Source organism: Theropithecus gelada, chromosome 5, assembly GCF_003255815.1.
Source record: "Theropithecus gelada isolate Dixy chromosome 5, Tgel_1.0, whole genome shotgun sequence".
Lineage (NCBI taxonomy): Eukaryota > Metazoa > Chordata > Mammalia > Primates > Cercopithecidae > Theropithecus > Theropithecus gelada.
This window is the reverse complement of record NC_037672.1, coordinates 158,413,306-158,425,481: the sequence shown is the minus strand read 5'-3', so window position 1 is coordinate 158,425,481 and position 12,176 is coordinate 158,413,306. Positions and strand designations below refer to the sequence as shown.

At 31.4% G+C, this 12,176-nt stretch overlaps 1 protein-coding gene across 1 annotated transcript in view; it reads left to right on the top strand.

Annotated features, from left to right (window-relative positions):
• Positions 1 to 12,176, top strand: part of FSTL5 (follistatin like 5) — a 268,181-nt gene that overhangs the window by 151,583 nt on the left and 104,422 nt on the right. The window contains exon 7 of the mRNA XM_025385806.1: positions 7,279 to 7,397. Within this exon, the coding sequence (XP_025241591.1) occupies positions 7,279 to 7,397 (119 nt within the window). The remainder of the gene's footprint in view (positions 1 to 7,278; positions 7,398 to 12,176) is intronic.

The window sequence follows — 12,176 nt, the reverse complement described above, 5'->3', positions numbered from 1 at the left end:
AGAGTTTGTAATCTAAATAAATTTAACTGAATTTAATATGCATTGTCTTACCAATCTCGTCAATATATAATCTTGGAACGCAATGTCCTCTACATCTCTGGGTTCCACTTTCAGCTTTTCTACTCATCTTTATGTTTTACAGGAGTATAAAATGACAATATTAATAGAGGAAATATCTCACTTACTTGTTAACAAATGTTTTAAAGAGCATATTAAATTAAAACACTTTGAAAACATTGGAAATTCATCGATGAATAAAATCTAATATCTGCTCTAAAGAAACTTTCAATCTAGAAGGTTCAAGCGTGAACCATTCTTACCGAAAAGTAGTTTTACTATATATTAAATAATAGATATAATACATATAAATATACATGCACTAATATGTATTTTACATACACATTAAAATATTCAGTGTGATTGGTTTTCATTTTCAGTATATTTATGATATTTATAATTAAATATAATTTAATAAAGTATTTTCTAATGTTTATTTTGTGGGTAATTAGTTTATGTTATGAGGCCTAAGTTTATGATATATGTTTTGGATCATATAGGCACTGAATGACACTAATTTAAATTATTTGATTCATTGAAGGATTTAATAAATTTTACATATGCTAGTTTCAATCTCCAAAGAGAGGTTTGGGATGAGTCAGTATATAACATGGAATTTTAAAAATTTATTAGCACATGAATTACTTTGATGAATATCCCCAGGATCAATATTGAGTAGAATATAACATACTTTGGGAAACACTGGCTTCATATATTTGAACAACTTAAAGGCAGAAAAAAAGTTTCATATTCAGGAAAATTGCCTTTTTATTCTTTATAAATATTTATGTATCTATTCACACAAAAATATGTTATAGAAACATTTAAAATAAATCACTATTTAGTTGGGCTAACACTGAACCAAAAAAAATACAAATAGAAATGGAGTGAAATTGTACAACAAAGTTAATACATTACATTACACTTCGTGATTAGTTTCATAATCTGTAATACAAGGTTTCCAGTGTCATCTAGTTGGGGGAAAACAGATTTAAAAACAGGCCAGCTTAGCTTCTTCAGCCTAAAATTATTTTAAAATTTCATTACCCACAAAAAATTTCATTACCACACTGCCAGGGAGGTTGGGAAATACAGAAGAATATACGGCTACTAAGTGTGGTTCAAAAACCTCTGGTATAACTATTTTTTTACAGAAAAAGAATAGAAGACTACAAACTGGGTTCAGTGTATACTGCTTGGGAGATGGGTGCACCAAAATCTCACAAATCACCACTAAAGAACTTACTCATGTAACCAAATACCACCTGTTCCACAAAAACCTGTGGAACTAAAACAAATAAAACAATTACTACCTCAAAATAATACTGAAATAATATTTAAAATCAAAAAGGTCAAGATGTGGTGGCTAATACCTTTAATCCTAGCAATTTCGGAGGCCGAAGAGGGAAGATTGCTTGAGGCCAGGAGTTTGAGAATAGCCTAGGCAACATAGCAAAAACCTGTCTCTACAAAAAATTAAAAAAAAAAAATTAGCCGGGCTTGATGGCTCATGCCTGTAATCACAGCTACTCAGAAGACTGAGGTGGGAGGATCTCCTGAGCTCTGGAGCTTAAGGCTGCAGTGATCACTCCACTGCCCTCTATGCCACCCACACCACTGTCCAGATTGAGTGACAGAGCAATATCCTGTCTCAAAAATAACAGAGTCTACAAAAGTAATAATATAAAATAAATAAAAAGAAAAATACTTTTTGCAGAATAAGTCTTCTGAATACATGAGATTTAGTCATAGCATTTGGGGGGAGGGGAAGACTATGCTTTCTAATGGCTAGTACATGATGCCAGTTAAATTAAATCACAATCAATCAGTTGTTATTTCCACTGGCCATTTCACTAACCTGTCTGCTAAAAACTTAAGTCAATCTAAGCTTTCTAAATCATTTTACAATTTTTAAATAAAAAATGTGATCTTGCAAGAGGTATCCATTAGCAGCGATATCTATACATGTGCACATGTACATACAGGCATATGATGACATTGGCTTAAATTATATACATGCATGTGTGATACACATGGTGTGCATAGATATAATTATGTATGATTGCAACCAATGCCATTTATAATACAAACAAATATTCTATTATAACATTTGCCCTGCTAATTAGTGTGTGAAGTTAATAATGAAGATGTCCATTCAGTTTTTTTCAGTACACCTTTAGAAGTTAAGGAGATTGTATATTTACTCAAAAGGACTGGTTTTAGATAATATCACTCTGGCCAATATACATAGTGGTCAGATGGTGCCCACTTCCTGGATTAACAGGGCCTAAAAAAGAGCTTGACACACTCACTCCCAAAAAAATTTTTTAGCAAGAATGAAAGGATAATCTAGTTTTGTTATAGTTGAACATAATATAAAGACTTTATTGTGGTACAATGATATGATTTTGCTCTGTGTACAAAGACAATTTTATCTCCAAAGTCAGGATATAGTGAATGAGAACTTTCATGAACCAAAAATCTATCCGTGCTGAGTTATTCAGTGAGAAATGCAATGCAGACAATCTATTCTTGCCTAAAGAATATTCTTTATCTAAAGAGGGGAGATTTCTTCTATATTTTAAAATATGCATACCTTTAGGATCACTTGAAAGTAAAAAGGATAATATCCACCAATGAAGGATTTTGTGTAACACCATAATTTATTGAAACACCTTTGATTGGCTACCAAATCACTACATCATACTTACAACTTCTCATGGACTATAACATGAATGCAAAACTAATGACAATTAAGTCAGAGGAAGAAAAACATCACAATAAAATCTTTTTTATGATGCACATAAACATGCATCCAATAATCAGAAATTAATCAAATTGTATTGCTGAAATAAATTACATGGTATATATCCACTGTATATAATAAGTAGTATAACTATATTTCACAATACACTACTGTTTTTGAGTGGTTCCCATTCCCAAAGGATCGAGATAGGAATGTGCATTATATCCATTTTTTTTCAGTCCATTTCATGTATTTAAGGGTACAATATTGATTAGAAAATCCTCTGGGAAATACTTCTGTCTTTTAAGACTGCAGGAGTAATTCTTGCTTATGTCTTTTCTGTGTATAGAAAGAAAAACCGGAAAGACAGCTCTCAAGGAACAAATAAATTATGGATAACATCTGGAGTCACTATACTCTGTTAGATTAACAACCCCCACCCAAAAAAAAAAAAAAAAAAAAAAAGTGTTTGTGTCTGCCTTCACTAGAGCCTGAAATAGACAAAAAAAAAAAAAAGTGCACATATTCCCGATCTTTACTGTGGCTAGAGTAGTGTAGAATCTTTCACTGAAGTCACTGATGTCTGTAATATAATTCACCACAATGCATTCATGAAGACAGAAGTAATGTTCACCACTACTCAGACTGTTTGAGACTCAGGATCCCTTTACACACTTAAATATTGAGAACTTAGAGACCTTTGTGTTTGGCGGGGGAGGGGGCATTTCTGTCTACTAATATTTAGTATTAGAAATGCAAATAGAAAAATTTAAAAGATGCATTTATTAACTTGTTAAAATAGCCCTAATAAACCCATTACATGGAGCCATAAATAGCATATTATCATTTTAAAGCTATGTTTTCAAAAAGCTTAAAGGTAACACATTGTTTACATTTTGCAAATCCTTTAACTTTCTGACTTAATAGAAGATGCTGGGTTCTTATATCTGCTTCTGCATTGAATTGTTGTGATATCTTACATAACATTATACTTCATGTAGCCTGTTGAAAACTAAACCCTACATTTAAAAAAAATAATGCAAGAAAAACTGTGAATGACATCTTAGTAGTATTAGGAAAACGGTTTGGGCTTGGCAGACTCCCTAAAAGGGCCAAACTTAAGAAATGCTCCACAAGAAAATAAAGTTGATCTTCTAGCTGGCTCAAGGATTCTGGGAAAACAGAACTTAACATTTTATATCATAGAAAATTTAAATAGCATTATATTCCACAGCATGGATTTGAGGAGAAGTGAGAATAGTTATCAAATTCTGGTTATATACCATGTCACCATTTGCTTTTTTCAGTAGTGTTATAAGGAATAGATATCCGCAAAAAATAAATAAATAAATAAGTTACCATTTCTTTGAAATCTTGCTGTGTGCGAGTTACTCTCCTAAATATTTTACATTCTCTACCTAATTGAAAGCTTACAACAGCTGCATGACATAGTATAATTATTATCTTTAAATTTGATATGGGGAATTATCACACAGTCTAATTAAGATTCTCACAGTAAAAGCGCAAGTGCTAGAGCTATGATTTGCCTCTGATCTGTCTGAATGTGAAGAATGAAATTTCTCATCTCTCTTTGTCTTATTTTCTTATCCGTACACTTGTCAAAAATATAATATATATAAATTTAGTAGTTAGTAAAAATATATACAAATATATTATTTTATTTTTACACATAAAGCTAATGAATGTCCCAAATGAAAATGTGCATACTTGTCTTCAGTTTCCAACATCTCCATCATCAGGTCATTTATATTCCTCTTTGCTGAGGATAATCTTAATAAATTTATGTGTGCACAATATCAAAGCAGCAAATTGAAAGAGAAACATATCAGGTCATATGTTCAGATCATAAATTCTGCTGCAAAAATTCTAAATAAAACTTATGAGGAAGAAAATAATGCCTTGCAAAAATGTAAATGGCAAAATACCAAGTCTTGTGAATGAGTCTTATGAAAAGTTTTATTTCATAGGCTGAGTTACCAATATATAGGCATTTATTTTATAATTGCTATTTTAATTAATCTAGTTGTATTTAGTAATTTGTTGGCATTACTGTTTCATAAGCACTAAGAAGTTATAGTCTCATTGAAAAGAGTCAAATAAAAAAACTAAATCTTAACTAATAGTATCTGTATTTCTTCAGTAACTTTTAACCTGAAAAGTGGTTTATGCTTTGTAAAACTGTTCATGTGTAATTCATATTTTAAAAAGCAAGAAAATATACTCTAGAACCTGAAAGAGTGATTTAGATGGATTAAGTGGTATTTAGTGGAAAATATAGCTCACAAATTCCACCAGTGCAACAAATTATAGTGGAATCCCACTGACTCTTTTCTGTGTAGAATACGGTAAAAAAAACTAATAAAAGTATGCATAGCAGTAAGGGAAGGAAATATTTCAAGAAACATGACAAACAATCTGGACTTTAAAGTAGCTGTCAGGCCCAAACACATTCAAATTCATAATTGTCGAACAGTATTTTGGCGAAGTTAAAGAAAGGTAGTCACATTCACTGAAAAATGTTAAGACCTTAGTAATAAAAATCAAACATAGTATGTAACAGACACAAATGAAAATCAGACACCACATTATGGCTTTGTTACATTTATAAGTTTCAACAACAATATTCAGAAACCAATAACGTTAAATTGATAGTTATTGATTTGTTAGTGTTTGCATGAAGGCTTTGCTGATACAAATGAAAAAGCTTTTGCATAAATACTTAGGTGCTCTGTTTCGGCTTTCTCTTTTGTGCATATAATATTTATATTCCTTTAAACAAAGCTATGATTATAAATAATAGCTGACTACTAAACTTTATTTTATAAAAAACATGATGAGTTTAGTTCTTGCCACTTCTGCTACTGTTCAGGAATATTCCATCTTTATGTATTGCTCTCTGGAATTATAATGGATTATTACCTATTAAAGCTTACATCTATTAAAATAGAAGTACTGAGAATTATTTATAAAATAATAAGGTATATCAAACAACCTGGAGTCATTTAAAGTATATATGTATTATTATAAATAATTTCATGTGCCAAAAGAAAAATTGTATGCAGACTATGTATAAACATGAATGAAGTAATAGTTCAGTTTGTATACATTTTTCTCTAAATCTTAGGAATATATGGATACATAGTTATATGGAAAAATAAAATAAAATTTAGTAGTCAGCTATTATTTATGATCATAAGTATTCCCTAGAAACATATAAAATGTAAGATGAAATATGACTTAAGTTCAATAAACACATATGTTTTACAAATCAACAAACTGTTATTGTGTTTATCAATAGATGGAAAGCCCAGGCTGAACCTTGCAAGAGATCACAATTGAAAAAAATAATAATAATGCTTAGAAAATTATTTTTTATTTAAATAAATTATCTTTCCCTTTACAGATATTTTTAGAATGTAAACATTGTAAGCAACAATGGTTTGATTTTCCAATCAAGATTTTAATATTATTGTTATCTTTTAAAGAAAACATGCTATCACTGAATTAAGTAAGATATAATCATATTGAATAAATTTGACTGTGTAAACCAATACAACAGGTCAAAAGAGCTATATAGGCGAGGATCAGAAAAGGAAGGATTACAAGAGCTCAGGACTGACCACATTGGAACAGAGAAGAAGCAGAGGAAACAGAGAGAACAGATGTTCATGAGTACGCAGAAGTTCCCTGGGCTCAGGCTTTAGTTAACCTACACATGTTTCAAACTCGCCTCCTGCACCCATTTAGACATGGATTTAGAAAGTCGGGGGAGATGAATTTCTGCGATACCACACATCCAGATCTGTGGTGTGAAAAAGAAAAGTGTGATTTAAACATTAAATTAAGATTTTTCAAAGACCTTCATTTGGTTTAAGGTATAGAAATAGACCTCCCAAATTGTCAATATTAAAACTAATATGTAAGATCTCTATTTAGAATTATTTTAACAAAAATTAGTTTAAGAAAACATCTCTTCCACAAAATCTAGGGCATTTGGTCTTTTACTTCCTAAAAATCTTTATATAAACTAAACTCCTGCAAAGAAATTAAACTTTTCCTAGTGAACTCTAATAAAAGTAGTAAAATAAATTTGATTCTTCAGAAAGTGCTTTTATTCCTTAATCAACACGTACATTAAGTGGGGAAGGTATCCAACATAATCTATGTATCAAGAGTTTATATCCCTATTTATAATTGCTTTAAACTATGAAACATTTATTTAATTATATTAAAGAAACCACTGAATTGCAGCTGACGAAGAATGAAGTGTAATGTCTGCATAATATCATGAAGTGGTGTGGGTATACAGTGAGGGTCCCATATGGTTTGCTTTATTAACATCACACAACTTCGAAAACTGATCCCCTGATAAAGATATGAGAGGCACTGAATTTTGATTGTAAAGGTTTATGATAATTATATTTTGAACATTTAAATGTGTTTTCATTCCTAAGGTCTGGGAATTGGGAACATGTTCTATGTGTTTTATGAAGATGGAATCAAAGTGATACAACCCATAGAATGTGAATTTCAGAGGCACATTAAGCCTAGTGAAAAGCTCCTTGGACTTCAGGCAAGTATCTAAAAAGTTCCTTTGACATTTCATGCAGAAATTTTGTTAAGTAGAATTATATTTTGGAAATATAACAAAACCTATACATATATGAGACTTGTGTTGGAAAAAAATTATGAAACCCGTGATATTCAGTATTATTCTTTTTAGGTTTTATATCTGAGGAGGAAAATAATATATTATGTATTCCTAAATATTTGCTTGTAATTAAAATGAAAGTAAGAAAAGCGAAATAACAGGATGAACACGACCTGCAATAGCTTTGCCTGCTCTCCAGTTTAGAATACCTCCTGTATTTATAGGTAATATTTACTTCAAGAAAATAAAAGAAAATAATCTGGTGGGAAGCTGGTGTGTATTAGATGCTTTATAAATGTAAAACCATTTTTATTCTTAATCTCATTCTTCATGAGGTCCCAATGGAATGGACAATTCAGATAAATAAGCGAAAATATCAAATGTTTTCAACTCCTCATTTCAGCCTACCAGTAGGCAGTGTTGCTGTCATATGCTCATACATGGAGACAATAATTTATACTGTAAATCTATGCCCTAGAATGAAAAGAAGGAAAAAAATTATGAGAGGAGATAATATAGGTCAGTTTCCTCCTAGATATTATGTAGGACAAACAAATATAATGTCCTTTTATTTAAAAATATTTCAGCCATAGGCTAAATTATTAAGTAAAATTCTTACCATTTTGGTTAAGTTATAACTTAATTATACATACAAAATATCTTAAATTGCACATTTTATTTTATTTTGTTTTATTTTTATTATTTTATTTTATTTTATTTTAAGACAGAGTCTTGCTCTGTCACCCAGATTGGAGTGCAATGGTGCGATCTCGGCTCACTGCAACCTCTGCTTCCTGGGTTCAAGCAATTCTCCTGCCTCAGCCTCCCAAGTATCTGGGATTACAGGCATGTGCCTCCACACCTGGCTAATTTCTGTATTTTTAGTAGAGACGTGGTTTCAACATGTTGGCCAGGCTGATCTTGAACTCTTGACCTCGTGATACATACTCCTTGGCCTCCCAAAGTTCTAGGATTAGAGGCGTGAGCCACTTCACCCGACCCTATTTTTTTTTTTAATAATCTTACGTCGTTATTAAGTCAGTCTTTGAATAAGTTGTGTTTTGTGCATATATGTATGCAATACGTAAACACATGAATAAAAACAAATTATTGCTGATAAAAGAAATAATTTAAGCCACACTCATATTTTTACAAAAACATTCTGAATAAGAAATGTAGACTAACATGCAGATATAGGTAGTGTGGTGTTCAATATAAATATTATTATTTAGATCAGAACAAAATAATTTTATAGGAGAGTGTTTCTGATTTCTACAGGAATAGCAGTTTTTCAGCTAATAACACATATGTCTTGGCTATATCACAGAATTTGAAACTTCGGTTACTAATACTAATAAGATAGGCTGTGAAATTCATACTTTTCATCACAAAACTATCACTTCAGGTATTTGATTTGCAAATTTAGAGACAAAGAATGTTCTTCCTGCGCCACATGTGTGCTATTTCAGGGTATCAGTAACTGCTTCATTACTATGTGACTCAAGTCTTAAAGAGCATGCTTTGCTTTCCCAGAACATTTCTTGACAGCTCTGGGTGAGTTAATTTAATAACTTGGAATCTCAAGTTAAAAAAACAAGCTAAAATTTGATGTGACAGTTTTGTAACATGTCAGGGCAACAAGGATGTGAGCGTTATTTACTTGAATTTCTCTCTCTTTAAAGCTTTATAATACTCAGATGTCCTCCTAAAACAACTAAAGAAAAACAAGGTAGAATTGTGTATATTTATTTATCTATGCATACACGTATTATTTCTCTATGTATCCAATTAAATATGTATATTTGTCTATGTATACATATATATTTATATGTATATACACAGACATAGAGACATAGAGATGTAGGACAGAGCAATGTGATGTATACAGCTCTCTATGTATACATATATATTTATGTATACCTACATAGATAAATAAATATACATAATATATAATAGATACAGAGAAAAATTACATATACAAACTATGTATAATTTTCTGATAAGAAATTAAATATTAAAGAGGAAATAGAAACCAAATATCAATGATGACATCTTTAACTTATTTTCTTCAAACAATGAACCCTTATCCACAAACATACACCAACAGTGACAAAGCAGGGATAACTAGTTACTAATAACTAATCTGCTATATCAGATTATATCAGTCACAGCCTCTGGAAATCTACAGTCATATTGTGTGTGAGACAAATATTAGGGAATATGAAGTTATTCTAGAAATGTATGCTTCTACATAAAACTACATGCAAGGATAGAAAGTTTGCATTCCTATACTATATTAAAAAGTTGAGGGATGCAGCACACCAACAAGGCACAAGTATACATATGTAACAAACCTGCACGTTATGCACATGTACCCTACAACTTACAGTATAATAATAATAAATAAATTTAAAAAAAAAAAGAAAAAAGAAAATAAGCATGACTCCAGCAGTAAAAAAAAAAAAAAAAAAAAAAAAGTTTATAAAGGTTTCTGTACTCTTATGGAAGAGTAATGAAAGGAGTAAAAAAAAAAGCATGTTTGCATTTTTAAGAAGGGAGAAAACTATCAAATAGTGTTTTGGTTTTGAAACCACTTGTAACATTTTTACTGCATTGGATGTTGAAATTAAAATACAGCTCAAAATTTAAGGTGACCAACATTTTGTAAAGCACCAAGAATAATATAAAAAAGGGAATTGTTATAACTTATTTCTGCTTATGATTTTTAAATACAAAATATATGGAGAAACACTCATGACATAAAAGAAATATATTTCTTATGTAATTATTATATGCCATATATATATGAAAAGAGGCTAGAGTAAATTAAATTCCTTTTATATTACTCTGCCATTTTTCATTCCTTAATATAAAATAAGCTTAAATAATTGGAATATATATATACACACAAATACTGTCATGTACATACAAGTATATCCTAATAGAATGAGAAGTGCATTGATCATGTTATGTTTTGAGAATAAGTGTTGAAGTAAATAATTTTTACTTGAAGGTAATATTTTCTACATTTAAAAACAAGATAGATGGCAATTTCAGAGTATGGAGGCTATTTGGTGCTACATTCTCTTAAGAATATATTTCTAATTACAAAGTAATTTCATGAGAAATTTGTTGAATATTATGCAATCAGAAAATATTTATCCAGAAAAACAGAATCAATAGGCTCTCCATTTCTATCTCTATCTCTACTGCTACCACTACCTCTACCACTACGTTTCCCTCTATTTCTGTCATTTGATTTCTATCTCTATCTCTATCTTTTTCTCTATCTATCTCCTATATGTTTTATTTTAAGGAATTGGCTCACACAATTGCAGGTGGGATATGTCAAGTCCAAAATTTGTAGGGTTTGCCAACCAGAAGGAAATTCAGATAAGAGTTGATGTTGCAGTCTTAAGTCCAAAATCTACTGGTCTGACTGTCAGTCTGGAAACTTACACAGGAGTTAAAGTCATAGTCTTGAATCTTAAATTCATAGAGCAGGCTGGAAACTCAAGCAAGATTTCTATGTTGAAGCCTTAAGGTAGAATTCCTTCTTTTTAAAAAAACCTTAGTCTTGGCCGGGCGCGGTGGCTCAAGCCTGTAATCCCAGCACTTTGGGAGGCCGAGGCGGGTGGATCACGAGGTCAGGAGATCGAGACCATCCTGGCTAACCGGGTGAAACCCCGTCTCTACTAAAAAAAAAAAAAATACCAAAAACTAGCCGGGCGTGATGGCGGGCGCCTGTAATCCCAGCTACACGGGAGGCTGAGGCAGGAGAATGGCGTAAACCCGGGAGGCGGAGCTTGCAGTGAGCTGAGATCCGGCCACTGCACTCCAGCCTGGGCCACAGACAGAGCGAGACTCCGTCTCAAAACAAAAAACAAAAAAACAAAACAACAACAACAAAAAAAACCTTAGTCTTTGCTCTTAAGTCCTTCAACTGATTAGATGAGGCCCATAAACATTATGGAGGGTAATCTGTTTACTTAAAGTCAACTAATTATAAACGCTAATCACCTCACAAGCATCTTCACAGCAACATCTAGACAAGTATTTGACCAAACAAGTGGGCACCATAGTCTAGCCATGCTGACGTATAAATCAACCATCACATCTTCCTGTCCCTTGTAGTCAAGGATTAAGTTTGGTTAGTGTTTGTATTCTCAACATGCTCGGTACAATGTCTTACATATGACAGGCCAAGAAATATTTGTTAAATGAATTTAACAAAAATTCCATTGCTTTAAGCCTTAGCTATTCATTGTTTTATGTATTCTCTAAGTTTAAAAATGTATACATCTAATTCTCTCTCTACCTTAATACTTCTCCTTAATTTACAATTGCCATGAAACAATATTCTTCTTTCAATGTGTTTGTGAAAAATGTTTCATAGAGTAATTTATCATTGAATTGTTTCAGAGTGACTATAACCTCATGGATCTATTAATTCAGGATCACGTAGTGATAAGTTCCTGTGTAAATGCACTGTATATGAGGTTTTAGTACTGAAAAAAGCACTAATGTGTTTCCTTTTAGAAGACAGATTTCTTGAGTACCGGTGGTGGAAATGAGTCTTTTGGAATCATTTTTTCCCATGAAAAGGGATTAAATATGAATATAATATTTTTCAAATTCATGGTCTCCATTAAGAGAGAGCAGCAGTGTACTTCCCAATATAACTCATTGATCAATAAAGTT